Consider the following 21,822-nt stretch of genomic DNA (forward strand, 5'->3'; position numbering starts at 1 on the left):
ATCTGTGGTCTGAAACGCTTATTATGTTGAGAGAAAAAAAAACCAAGAAGACTCGCCGTCAGTCAGTTTACAGACATGAGGCCTGCTTTGAATGAAATATGGGCTTTACAGCACAAGCTATTAATTTGACAGTTCGAAGACAAGCGCTTGTTGCAAGGAGGAAGGACAGTAGTGGCTGAACTAAAATGCACGGAATGCAGATACAGAACGTACCAATCTAGCTTCCAGGAATTGTAACTCAAGTTTGGAACATCTTTTTACCATGTTCAAATGCTTTTACATCAAAATCAGCTAAGAAACGGATGAAAGATGATGTTAACAAAAAAGCTGTCACATATCCGATACTTGCTGTTATATTTAATGATAAATTGACCTATATAGAGCTGGAGGTCGTTTCCCTCAATTCTAAAAATCAATCTGTTTCAATTAGCTTAGGTCAGGCTCTGAATTTAGCATGTGCTGTTCATTTGGATTACTCTCTGGACCTGGAGTAATGGTACGAACACTGCAAGCAGCACTTTTCTCTTTTGATTCAGTTCTTGACTCGCCATCATGTTGCTCCGTTGATCTACCTGCTGACACAGGATTGGCATTGACAACAATATCAGTTGCTTTCGTGGCACTTGACTTGCCATTTTGCTGCTCCTTTGATTCACTTTCATGGCCTGAAATGCTTTCTTTCCATTTATTTCTCAACTCAGAATTCATTTTCTCCTCCGATTTGATGTTGGAATCCGAACTATTATAAGCAACAATGTCATGGGAAAAGGGAGATGGCATCACTTTCTCCTGATTGTGCACCTGACGCGCCATTCTGGATGGTAGTTGTACAAGTGTTGAGACCAGTTGTGTTTTGAGCAACAGTCCTCGAAGGAGGCATATCGTGATCATGTTGTCCCTCGTAGCTGGTTATAACTAATTTTGGGTCATTATATGCCCTCTCTACATGTTTCTTAACTGGACATCCGGGACTGGAACACCTGTAGTAGCTCCTACATAATGGAGGGTAGATCAAAGTCAGCATGTAATCGGAATACTTTGGTCTCCACATAAAGAAATCACAATCTCGTCATTATGCTACCAATATAAGCAGGCATCTCCTGACATATATTCACAACCAGAGGGAAGAGATGTAAACTTAACATGTATAAACCAAGGTCTAACCTTGTTGAGTTCCTTAAATTTGGCAGTTACCTGGGATTTGGATTGCCTTTAACCAATTTCTGCCCATATTTACGCCAACGATACCCATCATTGACAGTGTCAACCTCGCATTTTGTTTGAATGACAAGACGTGGCTCACCAATTGGCTTATCTAAAGGAGTAGAATCATCATTACAGTTACCTTTCTTCCTGTTGTGTTCATTTGAAACAAAAGAGATAGATCACACGTGAAACAATAGAGTAAAATAAATTTACAGCCATTTTAATAATTTTGTGCTTGAAACAATAGAGTACTATCAATTTACAGACATTTGATTAACTTACCGTTGTTTTGAGCGTTGATCATCATCAATCTCATCCTTTATCCTATTTGGTTCTGATAGCACACGCTTCACATACTCGCTGGATGTAACAGTAGAAATCTGAGAGGTAGTTGTTGGCTCAATCGGATTAGGTGCCTGACTTTCTTCATTTATCAATTAGTGAAAACATAAGACAACACAATAATGATTACTTGTTAGTTAAGAGCAAAAAATGAACAATATGGTGATTTTTCGCTGTTACCTTCAACAGCAGTCAGTAAAAGATTATCAGGTTTTTCTTCAACAGTGGACAGGTCGCAACCAACTGCTTGTGGGAGGTTAAGTTGAGGTTTGGGATGCTCATGCTCACCAATGTAAACGATATCAGCAAGCTTCCCATCATGTGAGCACTCCAATTGCTTTTTCACTTGACAACTTGGATGTGTACATTTGTAATAGCTCCGAATAAATTCATTTCCTTTAACAAGTTTCTGCCCATATTTTCGCCAGCGATATCCATCCTCTGACACTTTTTCCCGCATGATAGAAGGACTCCATCTTTCCTGACCAGATTGCAAGGAATGGAGATCACTGCCAGGGGTATGTGACAATTTCCGTGGTGTTAAAGAAGAAACACTTCCTTCTTTGTCTAACTGCAATATACGCCCCCCAGTATTCTCCAAAGGTTTCTCAGGGGCATTTGAAGGAGGAATTCCTTCTTGTTGTGAAGCATCACCTCCACTGCCACGGGTCTGTTGTGCAGTGTCAGTCCCATCATCTAGGCCCTGTCTTTTCTGCAATTCCTTGGGAGAAACTTCCTCTGACGAGACCATGTTAATTTGGTAAGTTATAGAAGAAACCAAAGAGATAAATTCATGGTGCTGTTAATACAATTGACAGCACACTTGAACAAATGGCACATGGTGGTGGCTGTTCATACCTGAGGAAGCATCAAAGTAAAATTAATAACAGTGAGAATTTGCATATTGACAATCGATACCATCTAATTCAAGTTTCAAACAAAAATTTTAAAACTTCTTCAGTCATATGGATAACTTAAGAAAATGTCAATGAAAACTTGGTAATCACTATCATGTAAACCTGATTTTGAATTGAGGCACGATGAAGAAAATGTCGATGAAAATTTTGTATATGCATCAAGCACTGGTAGAAATAAAAATACCAAGCACTTTAATAACCATTTTTATTTTATTTTGAGCTGTTGCGTCCCAACTGCTGACTGTGAACTCAACATTCCTAGAATATTTCAAGTAAAAGATACAGTGGACTTACATGTTATACACAAAAGGGTGTGTATCAACATTTTATTTGAAAAATAACACTCCCATCAAACAAATCAATGATCTTTGGCAGAGAGACGCTAACTCCCTTAACAGCAAACAAGCCAAATGATGCACATATTCAACCAACCAACATGGTAGACAATCCCTTTCACATATAAGATAATGGACCACAATGTTTCAAGGTTGTGCCTGCTTCAAACAATTCGGAAACCATTTATTTCCGGATACTCACAGCATTTTCAAATGTACAACTAATTTGTTATGCTTCTACTCTCTTCCATGGTAAATAAATAATCCATGAGCTTGCGTAGAATAATTCCCCCGCCCCCTTCCCAAACAAAGTTAAGAGCAACCCATATTAGTAAATAAATTCCATCCATGATTAATAAGAAGATCAAGGCAAAAATTTATATATTCTTTGCTCGGTTGCCAAGAAAATTGATGCAAAAAATAAGTGAAAGAAATAGTTTCTTTTTCACCGATAATTATCATTTTTTTTAATAGACGCGCCATCATGCCTATATCAACCGAGATTAAGTCCTCTTCCTAAATAATCTTAAGGCCATATATTCAGAGAAATTTAATAAATTCCTTCAAAGCCAACCCCAAGGTTTTAGAACCAAAAAAACCAGGGAAATAAACCTCCTTAACCACTAGTTCATACCTTTGCGGTTTAACTATTTCAATTCCGATAATCAAACGAAAGTCAAATTGCTGCAGTCAACAGTAAATTGCTATAATTTTAACAGTGCTAAGACCAGCAGCAGCAGCTTTTGGTTCCAGAATTCAATTTCTATCTATTTATTCCTTGCATTTTCCCAACGGGGCAAATTATAGCTGAAAACTTAAATAGCATATATAATTAGAAATTAAAGAGTAAATTAACACTAATAAACTCGAACAAAAAATTCAAATAAAAATCTTAGAACAATTAGTCATAAATACAGTAATAATTAGAGTAAACCATATATCTTCTACTCTCGTAATTTAAATTACCTAAAATAGTAACCAGTCTTCATTTTTTATTTTTATGATGGTGATGATGATGATCAGGTGGTCCCACTCCCACGCGAAACCCTAGAATTCTGACTCTCGACTCAATCAGGGCCGTAGATCGCATCGGAACCAACTGGCGACTACCGAGATTCCGATGAGCGTTTCACTTTGTTCTTTTTTTTAGCTGGTGTGGTGAGCCCAAGGGAAGGGGCTTTGGAGAGTTTAACGTTATAAAAGCAAGAAAAGTCCAATCAGACAGACAGGCTGCGTACGAGAGGAGAGAGAGAGAGGGGACAGTACGGGCATCTTTAGTATTGAGTAGGAAAAAAGCAAGAGATAATGATTCCGTGCTTCATTGCATATATATATATATATATATATATATATATATACACAAAAGAGAGAGGATTTGGTAATATAGCGGTGGTTATTTTTTAAATTAATTTTTATTTTTAAATATATTAAAATAATATTATTATTTTATTTTTAAAAAAATATTATTTTATATTAATATATTAAAATAATATAAAAATATTAAGAGTATGTGCTCTTGCTCTGCATGTATACAAATCCATGTTTCTTTTGACAGATTCATTGCACTTGCATTTGTATTTTAAATTTTTCCAATAATTTAACAAAACTTTAAACCTCGTTATGGTGTTTTCATGTGCCAATATATACAGTGTAATGTAGATTGTTATAATAAAATTATTTATTTACTCCTGAGTGGGGAAAAAAAAAGGATCTTGAGGCTTGGGGTTTTAGTTTTTTATATTGGTTAATTGGTTATGCTCGGGGTGTATAAATTTTTTTTTAATTTTTTTTAAATAATAAAAATATTATTTTACCTTTAAAATTTAAAATCATTAGCTAAGAGTTTTATTAACTTTTTACAAGTTTTTTAATAGTAAAAATACTTATTTTTAAAATCAATAAAATTTAAAATTGTTGGCTAAGAGTTTTCTTGATTTTACAAAATTTAAAAAATTACCATGTTGTTGGATAAGGGTATTTTTTATCGGTTTTTTCATTGTCTATAGTACAAGTATGAATTTAGCCTTGGATTAGACAAAAAAAATAGTTTTGCATGTGGAGATATTTTTATGCTTTCACACAGGTATTTTGTGTAATTAATAGGATCATGAGCAGCGTTTTAGTATTTTTCATGTTTACTTTTGAATATTTAAATCAGAAAGTTGTCAGCACGTGTTAATTACACGCCAACGAGTGGGTGGCATCCACGTCATTCAGAATAGGCGTGTGACGCCACCTGGTAGCCAAATATGGTCTTTCATTGTCTCTCTGGATGCGCAATTGAGTCGTCTTCCACACGAAGTGACGCATGTCAGCTTATGGTGATCGGATTGTCATCGATGGTTGTTTGTTTTTTTCCCCTTCCTTTCTCTCTCCTGACATATAAAGTACATTTATATTCTCTTTTTTTCAATTTCAATCCTCATTTTTTTAATTTCTTATTTTGTACTATTCTTTTTATAGATGTTTTTTTTATTTTGCGATTTCATCCTTTAATTACACTTTCTCATGTGTTTGATTTTTAATTTCAATCTGCATTCTTTTAATTTCTGATTTCATTCTGATTCCTTTTATAGTTTTAGTTCTCATTCTTTTAATTTTTTATTTCATTCTTATTCTTTTTAAAGAAGTTTTTGTTTTTCAATTTAGTCCTTCAATTACAATTTATCATTTTGTTTTGTTTTTAATTTCAATTCTCATTCTTTTAATTTCTTATTTTGTTTTTATTCCTTTTATAGAAGTTTTTTTTCTTTTCAGTTTAATCCTTCAATTACAATTTCTTAAATGTTTTGTATTTTATTTTGGTCCTTATTTTTTTTATTTTTTAATGTTTTTTCCTTTGCCTTTTGTTGAAGGGTTTGTTTTTTTGCTTTCAATTACATCTTTCAATCAAAGTTTTTTTTCAATTTAACCCTTATTCTTTTGATTTTTTTTCTTTTATTAAAGCTATTTTCAATTCAATTTAACTCTCCAAGTAAAAATTTTTGTTTTCCATCTAATTAATGCTTTTTTCACCCTCAATTTTTTTTCGATCCTTTTATGTAATTAATTTTTTTTCTAATTTCATCTTTCAACATTCGTTTTGTCAAGGATTCGGCTCCATGCAATTTTATTGCTATGCATTAGTTTTTTAAAAAAAAATATTGGTTTTGTGATTATTTTCACAAAAAAATTCCAGTAGGTTTATCACAGTTTCATGATCTAAGTCATGAGTTTTGCATGACAATTTTTAATATAAGATTTTTTAGAATTGTTTTGTTTGTGTTTGATTTTTCAAGATACTATTTCTAAAAAAATATATTCATTTTTAAATAATATTGTTGATGTGTTGGGCCTGGCGTAATATTTTTTTTAAGAGTGTAGGTTTATTCAATCATTCTCATTTGTTATTATTTTTTAGGTTATGGATATTACATTCATCTCTCTCTCTCTTTTTAATTTTCTTTTGGTTATTGTTAAATAATTTTTTTGTTTATTTATATAAATGGTTGTCGATTTATTTAATTAGATGCTTGTATAGACTTTTTTATTTACACTTTAATTTTTTTATGTAAAACACATCAAAGTAGCCTGCATACCTTGTATTTTTTATAAAAAACATTACAACCCATGGCAAAGCACGAGTTAGATAGCTAATGTGAACCTAGTCAGGGTTGTTCAGGGTTCGGTTCAGACTACAAAAACCAATTGAACCGAGTAACTTAAATTTTAGAAAATTAAAACCAAACTGGATCGAAAACCGGTTCAAACCAAAGTGGTTTGGTTCGGTGAAATTTGATTTTTTTGCCATAAAACCTGGAAACTTAATCCTATCATATATAAGCTTTTCTGGATTTTTTTTAAACAGGCTTACATTGAATTGGGCTTTTAAATTTTCTTGTTGGGTTAAGTTTATAGGTTTTTTAATCAAACTCTTTAATATTTTCTTATTCGATTTAGTTTGTTATAAGGCTTTTTAAGCAAATAAATATATTGATTTTTTTTAATTTAACTTTACTTATTAACCTTAAATATATATCAATAATAATAAATTTAAAATACTTCACATCTTGCTATCTTTAATGTGCAAAGAAACTTTTGTCAGATGAAAGCTATAAAAATCCAAATCAATATGAACGCAATATGCAAGATAAATGATCAAATCTAGACACCTCAAATTAAAAGAGGGGTTCACACTATAAAAGTTAACATTAGCAAACGGATAAATTAGCAACCAATAATAAATTATCATAAACATCCAGTATAGTTTGAAGAAAAAAAATCCAGCAACAGGAGCATCCAAAACTTCCACCAACAGCAAAAGCCAAAAGATCCGACAAGGATAATACTATAAAGAAACACTAGCAAATTAGCAACGTATTAGAGTTCGACTATTAAAAGAATTAACAATGCAGAATTTTAAAGGGAATTAACAAGGTAAAGTAAAACATTTATATTTCAGGATTGCACCAACATCATCAATACTACTTACAATCAATTGAGATTTTCAAACTTTCACTAAATTCTACAAAATTATAAATTAAAATGTTAGATTAAACATAAAAAAATAAACAATATTATAAAATAAATGCATTTAAATTTGTAAGAGAAATTGTTTGACTCAATTATCTCGAAATTTCAATATAATCCATAAAGGTTCTAATGTTGATTGGAATTGGTGTTAAACACAATCAATTTGACAACAAACAAGTGTTTGCACTGTCAATGGAGATAGAAAGCTTTGAAATGGATATAATATACGATCGTCAGTATTGAAAACTGCTTCAGAAACAACCGTAGATACCAGGATAACTAACACATATTGTGTCACCTTAGAAAGAATCTTATATTTTGTAACATTACACCTCCACCAACCCAAAATATCTAATTTAAAGTCATTAGGATCCTCACAATTATCACCCAAATATCTCTCAACATTATTTTTTCTTTCTACACCTCCATCTTCCTCTAAATGTCTTCTAAATTAAAAAGCTAAGTCATCTAACATATCATCGACCACCATTAAATCAATATTAACATCTTCATTTATATTAGTTCCAACACTATGAACAACCTCAACATCATTATCAACATTCATATAATTCTCAAACAACCTTAGCAGAGTATCTTTAACCTTCATTATAAAATTTTTAGCCTCTTCAACATCATATAATCTCCCAAAATAAAATCTCACATACTTCAAATTGAAACGTGGATCTATCACAACAGTCACATACAACAGAAAGTTTTGTGTATCTTGATCCCCCAATATTTTTTATACTTTGTCATCATATTCTTGGCCATTGTACTTACATAAACATCTTCACTTCTATAAAGTTGAGAATTGCTTGTGTGCATGGAAATCGATTCATGGAAGAAAGAATTAGATGTCATATTCAAGGAGCCAGAAAATTTCAATGTAACCAAGTAAAATAGTTTCAATAACTTCACAAAAGATTTAGTTTTTTCCCAATCTTCTAAAATAGAAGGACTTAAGTCTTTTTGTTTTCCTTTTGAATCAACCTCAAAGTAACGCATATAACTAGGATCGGTTGCTTCTAACCTCATAAAAACCACATCAAATTTAGCAGTAACATCTAGCATCATATATATAGAGAGTTTCATCCAGTTACAACATCCAAGTAAATAGATTTTTTACTCCTAATTTTCAACCTCTCCGTACATTGGTTAAAAACAAATTGTCTTGAAGGAGAAGATCTAACAAACCTTACTGCATTCTTAATCTTAACCACTTAATCATTAATATCTTTCAATCTTGCACATACAATAAGATTAATAATATGTGCACAACATCTAACATGCATGAAGTCATTTGACAATATATTAGTTGTCCAACCACTTATTACTCTTTTCAGATATTTTATTGTTATATTATTTAAACTTGCATTGTCTACTATAACTGTTAAAATGTTATCATTCACCATTCCAATAAATAACTCTCAATCATTTGACCAATTATTTCATCTTTATGATTAGAAACTTGATAAAAGTTTAGAATTTTTTTATTCAAGTTCCAACTTTTATCAATCCAATGGGCAGTCAAACACATATAATTAATATTCTAGATTGATGTCTAAGTATCAGTTGTTAAACATAAACGTTACCCTTAAGAGCTTTCTTTAATTTATCCTTCTCATCTACATAAATTTTCAAACAATCTCTCCAACTCGTCAAACGAGAAGGAACATCAAATCTAGGTTGCATTACTTGATAAAATGATTTAAATCTTTGGTTTTCTACAAAGTTAAAAGGTAGCTCATCAAGTATAATCATTTTTTCTAGGGCTTTCCTACACTCTTCATAATTATAATTCACTACCTTAATAGTAGCTAGATTTTTCTCTATATTATCACCCCCCTCTATTATAAGCTTAGGTTTTAAAACTAAAGTTTTTGTTTTCGGTCAATCACAAAAGAAAATTTTTTGCATGCACCAAGATGACTCAACGTATTATTAATCTCATTAAATATAGTATGACATGTATAGTCTTTTCCATAATACATATATGCAGCCCTAGGAGCTTTAGGATTACCATCTAGTTTTTTAAAGTGATTCCAAATTCAGGATGTTTTTCTTTTATTACATTTAGAAGGTGGATTACCTTCAGTATTGCTATTTATACTAGAGGTAGTGACTGGAACTAGAACTGGAACTGGAATAGGCAAAGAATTGGGTTCCAAACTCGAAGGACTTGATTCATTTGGTTTTAGATCTTCCTGATTATCCATCTGAAATTAAAATAACAATAGCAATATGAATCTTTTCTTTAGATTATCCATCTAAAAATAAAAAAACAACAGCAGCATGAAATTTAATTTCTTGAAAAAAAACAATAATATTTGAAAGAAACTGTAAAAATGCAGTTAAACCTCACCAATAAACACCTCAACTTAACTCTAACAGAGCTCCCAATAAAGCCAAAACAAAGCTCAGATGAAGCTATTATTTAATGCCTAGTACACCATGCCCATCCTGAAAGGACAATAAAAAAAAATCAAGAGCTAAAATTAACTCAGATGATAGTGTGATCAATCTAACAAGGGATGACTACACTAACATTTTATCATTATCAAGCTCAACTATATAAATTAGCACACATAAATGAAAAAACAACAGGTTAGTGAATTCATTCACTGCAAACATTAACAATTTAGACAATAACACAAGCATACATATAGAAGCTAATGCAAATCAAAAGAAATCTGTCACTGACATGTTACCATTGTATTGACTAGTCTATTAAAGAGAATTAGAGATGGAGTTAAAAGAAAAGTAATATATATATATATATATATATATATATATATATATATATATAGTGTGTGTGTGTGTGTGTGCGCACGCGCGCGCGCACACGAATATATTCAGAAATCCACTTCAACTTTTCTTTTATTTAAAAAATATAAATAAATTATTTAATGCTATTATAAATATGACAGTAAGAGTAAATAGTTTTATCTTGGAAATAAATCATCGACACCGAAAACCGAAAAGTATTAAACATATACATAAGAAAACTTCAATAGTTTTTTCCATTCAATACTCACCCTTGATAGCATTAGCCAGAATCTTGTTGTTCAAACCCTGCAAATATGGCAAAGCCCCGAAAGTTTTAGCATCCCAATTAATAAGAACATTCGTTGGTAAAGAAATTTATATAAAGAAAGAAAAAGACAAACTAGATTGAGGAGGCTAGCCTTCTCCCATGGGCATTGCTTGTAATCACCCTTTTTACTAGGCCGCCAATCTAAAGTTGCACATATAAAATTATCATCGGTTTTCGCTATGAAAGTTATCCCTTTAACAAAAAGACAGACCAGATCTTCACGATGACTTGCACAAAAGTAAACAGTGAAGCCAAAGAGATGGAGATGTAGGTTTTTGTTTGGCTAGATAATGTGGGACTTGTTGTGGATGGGTGGCTTAGCTTTTGAGTTTTGAGATGGAGAGTGAAAATAGACGTAGGGCACAATAGATGAAAGGGAAAGGAATAATGAGAAAACTTTTCTCTAGGCAGCGGCTTTTTGTGTTATCAGTTATGTTATTGTTAGGGTTAGGTTAATTATAGTATTTATACCCCTCTTGTTTTTTGGTTGGTTGAATTTGGTTCATCGATTTCAATTTTAAAATCGAAACCGAACTAAACCGGCAAATTTTATGGTTTTGAAAATTAGTTTTTCATCTTTGTTCAGTTTTTCAATTAATTTTTCTTCGGTTTTTTCAGTTTTATCGATTGATCAGTCTTTTTGAACACCCCTAAACCTAGTTAATATGGTTCCTCAACCCTTTTTAAGCCTTTGATGATTTTGGATAAATGTGTATACAGCAATTTATCAATTAGAATAGTAGATGATAGTGTTAATAAGCATATCAGTGTTATCAAACCTATTTGGCTTACCTAATGTTGGCTAGTATCTAATATAAATCTTAACGACCAAATAGCTATCAAATATGACAGAAGCCTTCTTTCTTTCTTTTCCTCATATTTTAAACTTATATTTCTTTTTCCAACTCTATAAAATACTTGAAAATCTAAAAAAATAAATTCAAAAAGTGTAATGCCTTTCAGATTTTGTCATCTAGTAGTATTTAACACTACACTTATAATTAAAAACACATATAAATATAAAGAGAAACAAAATTATTAATTGTCAATATATGTGATGATTTTATGGCTAGAAGACATAACAACAAAATACATATAAATCTTTATGCAAATTGTAAAGAATTTAAACTATGATGATTAGGGATGACATTCATATAAGAAAGCAACATTTTTAACTTATTTTTTACATATAAAGTGATGAAAATATTTATTTTATTTTATTTTTAATTTTTCATGCAATGAGGATATCAATAAAACCAAAGATTTAATTATAGGTTTTAGTGTATATTAGTAATGAGCTTGGTATTGCTATTTTGAATTCAAAGTTTTGAACTACCAGTTTTGTATTATTTTGATCCTCTTATCAGCATGCGTATTATAAAAGTATATGCATCTAATAACAATGTATTGCAAAATCATTTAATTTATTAACACGAAAACAATACATCACAACATTCAATCAGCATGCTCACCCATCACCATTAGAGTTTGTTAATTTGTGAGTGATAACATTAACATTTTTCAATAATAAGGGTAAGACTGAAATCTTTTCAATTATAAGAGTCAAAGCATAAAAAAGCAAAAATGATCTTAGATATTAATTGTTGGTGTTTTTTTTTTTAAATAGCCAACTAGCCAAAAAAATTTCAAAATAGGATAGCTAAAAGTTTATTCATTAAAATAGCATAATTTATTGAGATGTTTATTTGTTAAATACACATCCAAATTTAAGGTTGTACAAGTAATACATGTGTAATCTTTAAATATGTTTTCTTAAATTTAAAGATTGTACATATGCATTCCAACAATCTATATTTTTAATAAAAAAAATTAATTATGTTATTTTGATTAAAAAAACAAGAAGAAAAAGAAGAAGAAATTTAGTCATCGTGATAGAGTTTTTTTGTTTTTTAGCACAGTTAAAAAAATTAACACAATGGAAAAAATATTTAGGGATATAGCATAGTTTTACGAGTTGCAGATAACAACTGCGACATGCAAATCACATATACCATCTACAACTCTTATTTTATATTTGTCATTTACAACACCTGCGACTTCATTCAAAATTTAAACCCAAAGACTTTTTCTCTCCTTTCCTTATCTATTTCTCTCCCAATATCCACTCGCCCTGCTCCTTTCACCACCATCAGCAACCTTCCTCTATCTCTCTCTCCCCCCTACCGCTAAACACACCCACAATAGCATAAGATCATAAATCTCTCTAGCCCTAGATCATCGATCATCTCTTTCTCTCTCTCTCTCTCTCTCTCTTTCTCTCTCTCTCTCCACAACGGTTCATCCATTTTCTAACCAGAACAACCACCACAGGTCACCATCACTACCCACATTCTAAATTTAGAGGTATTCTAGATAGGTGACTTGTGTTACGCTGCAAGCCGGTTCATATTTTTTCAACACAAGAAAATAATATTCAAACGATGATAATCCACAAATCGGGTTAAATTCACTAAAGCACGACTCATGATATAAGACCGAAACAACTCGTAGAAAGGAAAGTGAAAAAAACATCATAAAGTTCAAGAAATAACCAAATGTCAAAGATGAAAAAAAATATAATGTTGAAGAAGAAAACCCGAGTCAACTTAGCCTAACTTGATAAACCCACAACCTATGATATGAGATCATGATAAAAAAAAAATTCAAAAGAAGTACCTAGCAAAAAAATAAAGTTCAACAAAAAAAAACTTGAGCTAACTCTGGTTAGCTTTACCAACCCACCATCGTAATAACCAAATAAAAAAATCAATTAAAAAAAAGTCAACTCAGGTTAACTCAATTAACTTGTTGTCCGAGATATGAGGTAAGGATAACCCAACAAAAAGGAAAGAAGAATAAATCACAAAGCTCAATAATTCAAATGTCAAATGATGAAAATGAGAATGGAAAAAAAAACAAATTTAAAAAAGACAGAACTTAAACCGGGTTCATCATCAAAACTAGCAGACCGGGTCATAAGTCTGAGATTACACTGTAAAATATAGACACGAGAAAATCAAAAAGAAAATTTTCAAATAATTAAAAAAAAACTAAAATTAAAACAATCAGGACTAAATCATGCACAAAAATAATTGAAAGAAACTAATCAGGGATTAAATGGAAAAACAAAATAAATGAAGAAAAAGAAAAAAAAGAGCAATAAGAAAAAACTAGGACCAAAATTGGAAACTAAATAAAATCAAATTAAACTACTAGGACAAGATAAAAAAAATCCAAAGGATAAAATAAATAACGATAAAAAAAATGAGGACCAGATTGGATAAAAAAATCTAATAAGATTAAATGATAAGGGACGAAATTAAAAACAAACTAAACTTAAAAAAGCATCAAATCTAAAAAAAAAATAGAAATCAAACGAATGAGAACCAAACCCAAAACAAATATAAACTGGAGGACATAACTGAATTTTTAAAAGCTCTGCATGAATACCAAGGCCTAGGAGAGAAAAAGAAAGGGGATGAGGAAAATGACTAATCTTTGTCGAACTGCCGCTCAAATGACAAAACGTGCCACCTTAACATATGTGTCACTAATTTCCACGTTAGGTGAGTAGGCGATCAGCCTTTTTTGCCACCATAATGGCCCCTGTAGGCCACTAAAATGGCGTGGGGGGGGCGATGACGCGCCTACATGTGTGTGGCACGCGTTGGCCTATTATATTTGTTTATTGATATTATAATAATGCAAATTACTAAAAAGGCTCTAAGGACATATGAATATTACGAGAAAAGGTAAATATGAAATTTGATTGTACATAAAATGTGCAAAGATTAAAAAAAAAAGAACTCATCTTTTAAAGGCCAATATTTTTTTAGGCCTGAAGGGTACAGATAGTATTTAACTGTATAAATCAATTTGTAAAAACACAAAAGTCTCTAGACCAAAGGCCATTTTTTTTAGCTCCCAAGAGCAACATAGTATTTTTACTGCACATAAAAAACACGGAACGACTACTTTGTCCTTGATCAATTCTCAAATAACATTTGGATCCAATGAAAAATATGACTTTACCCTCGCTGCCAAGGCAATGGGTAAGTGAAATAAAAGGCAAAACGATCAATAAATTGTTTAAATCCACAGTGTTTTCACTCATAAAGCACAATAAATAACTGAGCTGATTTAGTTTTTTTTTGTAATTGAACACTTCTCCTCTATCAATTTGATGTGATTTATGTTAATGTGTATTAATTTGATTTTATAGAATGTTAGGTTTTGAATTAGATATTATATTAGTTAGATATAATTTGAGTAGATAATATGTTGTTTTGTAAAATAATCAATGATTTTGGGTTATTGTTGATTATGAATTAACAAAATTATTTTGGAAGAGTTAATGTTAATTTAGGTTAAATAGTGGATTATATTGAATTAAATATACAATAATAATAATATTAGATATGAAATACATGAATTTGATTGATAATTTTGCTATAGTAGCAAAATTTGATAAAGGTGTTCACCGATTAATTTGATAGTTTTAGGTTTTAACCGATTATATTACCTTTATGGTTTTATTGATAAATTATGCACTTTGATTAACTCCAAGATATTAATAAATTAGAATTGTGTTGTGTTGTGTTGTTTAATAGAATGTCTGTTAGTTTATGAATATTATACTTCCATGGTGGTATTATTATCAATAACGATAATGGTATCACTTATAATAGAGAAAGCTATAAATTCCTAGTTGCTACATTAAACATGTCCCATAACAAGTTATCTAGAATATTATATGATGAACTTGGCTAGAATATGTTTGAAATAAAAGTTAAAATTACTTAAAGGATATAGCAAATCGGGATTAGTTAAGCTCATTATGTTGGTGTACTAATCTGTAGTGATAAGAGTGTGAATTCAATGTTTGGATTTGCAAGGATTAAAGATTATTATGCTGGAGCTCTACTTGAATAGTAGACTTAGATGAGAAAACTCTTCTAGTATGGAGTTGACTCGGGTTCCAAGTAACTCTCAAAGAACCACACAAACATTATGATCAACTAGTCCATCAAGGTTTGGTGGTAATGCAAATAAACAAGTATTGCTGCAAGAAATTTTTAATATAGAACCTTGGTTGAGTATGGCATCTACTCTATATTGCTATGGAGAATATAAACCAAGTGATGACGAAGATGACTGTCATATTGATAGAATTGAGGTTAAGGAGAAAGATAGGGATGATGGGAATACTGAGTTAGTTAAACTTATTAATCAATACATAGCTCCTCTTACTCTTGAATTTGAGGTTACGAGTGTGGATGACCAATATAAATACAATGATTTGGCTAATAGTCGTAAGCATTCAGGCTTGTCAGTTGATGAATTGAAAATTAAAAAAGAAATTCATAGACAAGTATGAATGTATTAATGCAATAAAGCGGTAGCATATAAAGAATTCATTGCAGTACAAGGTTCGTTATTCAACTAAAAATTATGTTCAATTGCAATATGTTTAGGAACCAATATGTAGATGGTATTTGCATTGAGGATATCATCAAAGGTATAATTTAATGGGAAATTCTGGTATTAAAAGGTCTACACACATGTCAGAACCCTCTTGTTTTGCAACACCATCATCATATTGACTCGAATCTAATTGCTAAAGTGATGTTGACAATTATGATGAGGGATTTAAGTACGAGTGTTACAATAATTTAAGATATTGTGAAGATGGATTATAAGCATGGAGTCTCCTATTGGAAGGTGTGGATGGATAAATAAAAAATATCAAAGCGGTTATTTGGTATACATAAAGAGTCATTTCAAAACCTACCTAGAATGCTATTGGTCATCAGAGACTCAAATTCAGAAACAATTGTCACTTGGGATCATAAAATGATTGATGGTAATAAGGCAATATCTGGAAAAGAATTTTTGGCACTTTGTGCTTCAATTAATGAGTTTCAATATTCTTATCCACTGATTATTATTGACAGTACTCATATTTATGGTAAGTACAAGGTAAAGTTGTTGGTTGTAGTTGCTTATAATATGAATAATGGAGTTTATCTGTTGTATTTTGCTGTTGTTGAATAAGAGACGAACAATAATTGGAGTTGCTTTTTAGATTTTCCTCGTCGATATATGATTGACAATCGAATTGGGTTATGTATTATATCAGATAGACATACAATGATTAAGAATTATATGACATGAATTTTTCCCGAGCCTATTAGATATCATCAATATTGTTCACAATAATTTATAATTAACTTCGTCACTAAGTTAAAAAATGTTGCCTTGAAAAATATGTTGCATAAGATATATACAAATCCTTCTAAACAAGAGTTTGACATTTTATATAAGGATTTAATGGAGACTGATGATGCGATCAGAGTATAGCTAGAAGTTGAACCTAAAGAAAAATGGGCATTATCATATGATTTAAGTGATCATCGTTATGGAAATATGACTAAGAATTTATTAGATATTTTTAATAATATTTTAAAAATTATCCATGGCTTGCTTGTATCAGTCATAGTGCATATAATATTTTTTTAGGTGTAATGAATATTTTGTAGAGCATGGAGAAAAAATTAAAGATATTTTTAGTTGTGATGTATTGTGGCCTTTAAAAGTCTTATTTGAAATACTTCTCGATATGACAACTAGATCACACTTGATATCTCTATTTGATCTTGAAGACGGGATATTTCATTTTCAAACACCTCTAACAGCTAGTGTTACAAGTTAAGTGCAGGAAACGATTAACATCAAAGAAGCAACATGTACTTGTAGCAAATGGCAACTATATCATTGACCATATTCACACTTAATTGTATATTGCACTGTATAAAATATGAACTATGTGCAATTTGTTGATGATTTATATTCTAACTTGTCATATAAAAATGCATATATTCTTTATTTTCAACCCTTGCCTTATACGCCATTATAGCCTGCATACACTTGTCTACATAATAAAATAAATACTAGAAAGGGGTACTCATTGAATAGATATGGCATATGCGGTCATATGGGTCATAATAGAAAAACTTGTGAAACTAGATAATGTATGTTATTTTTTTGTATTTATTTTAAATTATATAAACTTCAATTATTGTTTTTAATTCAACTATTTTGATGTTTAATTGTGTTGCAAAGACTAATAATTTGTTATATAGGACTTCAAGGGAGACATAGTGTAAACTATAGTAGGTTTCACTACTTTTAGGAGTGCCAATAAATAGGACCACCTAGTTATTGAGGCAAATTTTGATGGTAGGTTGGTTTTATATATGCAGGATCAGCATCGTTCTAATGATATTTAGAGTAGAAAAGTTAGATCTTTAGATTAATAGCATTTTAATTAAGCATTATAAATTAGTAAAATCTTAAAGATTTTAATTGTTTAAATAACTAAATTGTTTGATTTTTAGAACGGTAATCCTGTGACACATTGACATTTTACCTTGATGAAGTTACATGAGCATGTTCATTTATTATATAATATAGGCTCGCTCCCTCTTTTTCCAAGATTTCATGCGCTTCCCTTTACTTCATAGGGCTTTTTAGGTGAAAAGCCTTCCATTTCTGTCAAATGACCCGGCCTCCCCTGGCTCTTCCACCGTCCTGGCCCCTTTCCTCCCTATGCTCCCCCAGCGCAGGCCTACCACGCTTCTTGCCTTCGGCGTTTTCGCCAAACGATCTTGGCCAGTAGTGCCATCCTCCTCGTTGGATGTATGGGCGGGTTGTCCATCGCTGCTGCGTTCTGTTAGACTATAGATTACAGGAACAAATGTAGTTGAATGAGACAGTAGGCGGGTTACATGTTCCACTGTGCCGAGATATGAGGTGCAGGTGGTAATGATCACCCCGGGGTATGCGCTAGCGCCCTTGACAGGCACTCCAGGACCCGCCAACGCTCATGAAAACCTGGATCAGATTTGTTTTCAATGCTTGTTTTTATAAGATTAGTCAGCAGTGTAGCATGCATCTTAACTATGCATTGATTGCAGTTTTGATTAAATAATGAATGCATGACATACATATCTTGGTGAGATGAAACTCAAACTTCTGAGATGGATGTTACTATATGGATTGATCTTTTGATAAATAGAACCATTGTGACAGGATATGGAGAGTCAATTAACATATAAGGTTTATGTAATCGTCTATGACGACTCTCTTTAATAAAAGTGTTTGCATCAAATTAACGTCCATCTCAGAAGTGTGAGTGTCATCTCACCAAGATATGTATGTCATGCATTCATTATTTAATCAAAATTGCAATTAATGCATAGTTAAGATGCATGCTACACTGCTAACTAATTTTATAAAAACAAGCATTGAAAAAAAATCTGATCCGGGTTTTCATGAGCGTTGGCGGGTCCTGGAATGCCTGAGATGACACTCACACTTCTGAGATGGATGTTACTATATGAATTGATCTTTTGATAAATAGAACCATTGTGACAGGATATGGAGAGTCAATTAACATATAAAGTTTATGTAATTGTCTATGACGACGAGTCTCTTTAATAAAAGTGTTTGCATCAAATTAACATGGATAGAAATTAATTTTAAGACGATATAATATATATATATATATATATATATATATATAACACTCTTTAACGGTTGGATATCGAGATTTTGGCATCCGTATCCCCACTTGGAGGAGCGTTTGGACATGTCGGCTATTTAATAAGGATTTCATCGTGACCGTTAGATCGCCGTCGTTTCCTACTCTCTTCCAACACCATTAATAATAATAAAAAATAAATAAATAATAAATAAAGGGACACAAATCCTAATCACGTCACTCGCACACAGTTTTTCGCGCATCCATTCTCCGTCTCCGATCTTCAAAAGCTTAAAGAACCCTAACCCTAACCTTCAAAATTTCCCAATTTCCATCACTCAAATCAATTGCTTGTGGAAAGACTAGCCCTAATTCATTCTAAACCATCATGCTACTCTCTCCAGGACACTCACCACGCCACCTTTCATCTCCGTCACCATATTCAAATTCCGAAAATACCCTCCAGATCTCCAGCAATTCCTCCTCAATCAACAACACCCCGATAAACCCTAGTAAACACCCCACAGTTCTTGACGAGGACACCTATGTGGCCACCATCGAGAAAATCATCGAGCGCGACTTCTTCCCTGATATCTCGAAGCTACGTGACCGTCTTGATTGGCTCGAAGCTATGAAATCGGGCGATCCGATCCAAATTCGAGATGCCCAGTTGAAGATTATGGAGCGCCGTGGAAAAAAGGTAAACAATCCCAGCTCCGACGGCAGCTTTCGGAGTAGAAATCGAACCCAAACCCCAGGTTCTACTTTTATGCGTAGTCTTACTCCATTTGATGAATTTGATAGCAGGATGCAAACACCTAGCGTTGTTATGGATAGGGGATTATCTAGTAATGCAGAGTCTAATGAGAATGAAGTTGCTGTTGATAAGAATTTGAGTTTAGACGAATTTTTTAGGAGATATACGAGTGAGGATAACGATAGCTTTTCAAAGATATTGGAGAAAGTGAATAGGAAAAGGAAGGAGAGATATGAGCATTTGTTAGAAGGTGAAAAGGAGGATGTTAAATTGATTGGGGATGCGAAGAGGGATAGGATTACAGATGGTTTTGGAACTTCTGATCAGCCACCGAGCACATTGGAAGGATGGAAGTACACAGCGAAGAATTTGCTGATGTATCATCCGGCTGATAGGGGTGAGGCTCCATTGACTGAGGAGGAACAGGCTGTTAGATTGAAGGGTTTGACTAAAGAAATCAATAGGTCCAGCACACGTTTTCATGGTAAGATGTTGGATACTAGGCCAAGAGATGATGGTGTTGTTGAGGTGCTTTATACTCCTGTAGCTGGGGCTACTCCACTTCCTATGTATGATAGGGACGGGGATAAGGCAAAGAAGTATGATTTGGAGGATTTGAGGAGGACACCAGATAGGTTTTATGTGGAATCAGGGAAGAAGGCAGATGATGGGTATAGTTTTGTTAGGACACCATCACCGGCTCCTGGAGTTGATGAGTCGCCATTTATTACTTGGGGTGAGATTGAAGGGACACCAATGAGGTTGGAACCTGAGGATACCCCGATTGATATTGGTGGTAGTGGCAACGGGCCGCATTTTAAAATCCCTAATCCACCTGCACGGGATGTGAAGGCCCATTCATTGTCGAGGGAGGCTTCGCGACGGTTGAGGGAGAAGTCAAAGATGTTTCAAAAGCCACCGTTGCCCTCTCCAAGTAGAGGGGGGAGCGCTAGTCCAAGTGTGCGGACGCTCTCTCCTGCTGCACAGAAGTTTGTGAGGAATGCAATTTCCAGGTCTTCATCCTCTGTAGATGAAACCCTCCGTGCCAGTTATAGAGGGGCAAGTCCAGGAGTTGGTACTCCTAAGAGTGGAAGGAGTATCTCGAGGTTTGGAAGAGATGGGAGCATAAGTTCCAGGTCACCTTCTGTAAGGGAGAATTCTAATCCTCCTTGGTAAACTGTAATCTTTTCAATAGTGTTATATTCTGCCAAGCATTTGTTTAATGGCAGCATTTATTAGCTATAAATGATGCCTTTTGTTTTTAAGAATCCATGTACCATCGCCTTTGTTTTCTTTTTTCCTCTGTTTCTATATAACTTGTGGGTTTAATGAAAAGAAGAAATTATGAAGGATGTCTCATGCGGGAAATTAGTATTTAATAACTGCTCTTACAATTTAAGGGTTCCATTTTTATTCTTTATTTTTGTGTGTGTGTGTGTGGTTTGAAAGAAAGATGTCTCGGATTCAAGTTCCCTGTTTTGGTAAGCCGGTCAGACATTGTCAATTCTCAGTTTTGGTTATGCTGAATAAGTGTGAGGATGGCAGAAAACATTGAATTATTTGATGTGCAATTTAAATTTCTTGAGGACATCTAATTGGATCCTCATGTTGGATCAACTTATTGTTCTAGTTAGTAGGTTGCTTGATAGAAGTCAATAAATTCATTTTGATTGTTAAGGGTAGTCTGGCCAATAGGAAAGGTGCTTCTGAAATGCAAAACAAAATACTTCATATTCTATAACCCCTTGAATTCAAACAATAATCCTGTGGGATAATTAATATGATTCTCAGATTACAAGGCTGCTGCCATGTTTATGCTTCACTCATTACAGTGTTAGCAAACAGGGTTCTGCAGATGATAATAAATATAGAAAATGATTTCATTGTTAATGGACTGCAGTGCTTGATGTTCATAATAAGAAGACATTATTATAGAAGTTTATTAGTTAATCAGAGATTATTATGAACAACTAGTAACTTCTTTACTTAGACCCTGAACAACTAGTAACTTCTTTACTTAGACCCTCTGTTTGTGCGCCATCGTTGAGATGTGGTCGACTGGTAGGAGCAATCCTCTCCTTTTAGTTCTGGAATGTCACCATGGGAAGCGAAGCGAC

The 21,822-nt window shown here is 32.6% G+C and overlaps 1 protein-coding gene and 1 pseudogene across 1 annotated transcript; one reads left to right on the forward strand and one right to left on the reverse strand.

The window, feature by feature from the left end:
* Positions 1 to 201: 201 nt before the first annotated feature.
* Positions 202 to 4,109, reverse strand: LOC133692588 (probable WRKY transcription factor 20; annotated as a pseudogene).
* A 15,050-nt stretch (positions 4,110 to 19,159) lies between these two features.
* LOC133692397 (uncharacterized) lies at positions 19,160 to 21,057 on the forward strand. The gene has a single exon (XM_062113296.1). The coding sequence runs from the start codon at positions 19,337 to 19,339 to the stop codon at positions 20,879 to 20,881; it is 1,545 nt and encodes a 514-aa protein (XP_061969280.1). The 5' UTR covers positions 19,160 to 19,336; the 3' UTR covers positions 20,882 to 21,057.
* The last annotated feature ends 765 nt before the right edge of the window (positions 21,058 to 21,822 follow it).

This window comes from Populus nigra, chromosome 4, assembly GCF_951802175.1.
Source record: "Populus nigra chromosome 4, ddPopNigr1.1, whole genome shotgun sequence".
Taxonomy (NCBI): domain Eukaryota; kingdom Viridiplantae; phylum Streptophyta; class Magnoliopsida; order Malpighiales; family Salicaceae; genus Populus; species Populus nigra.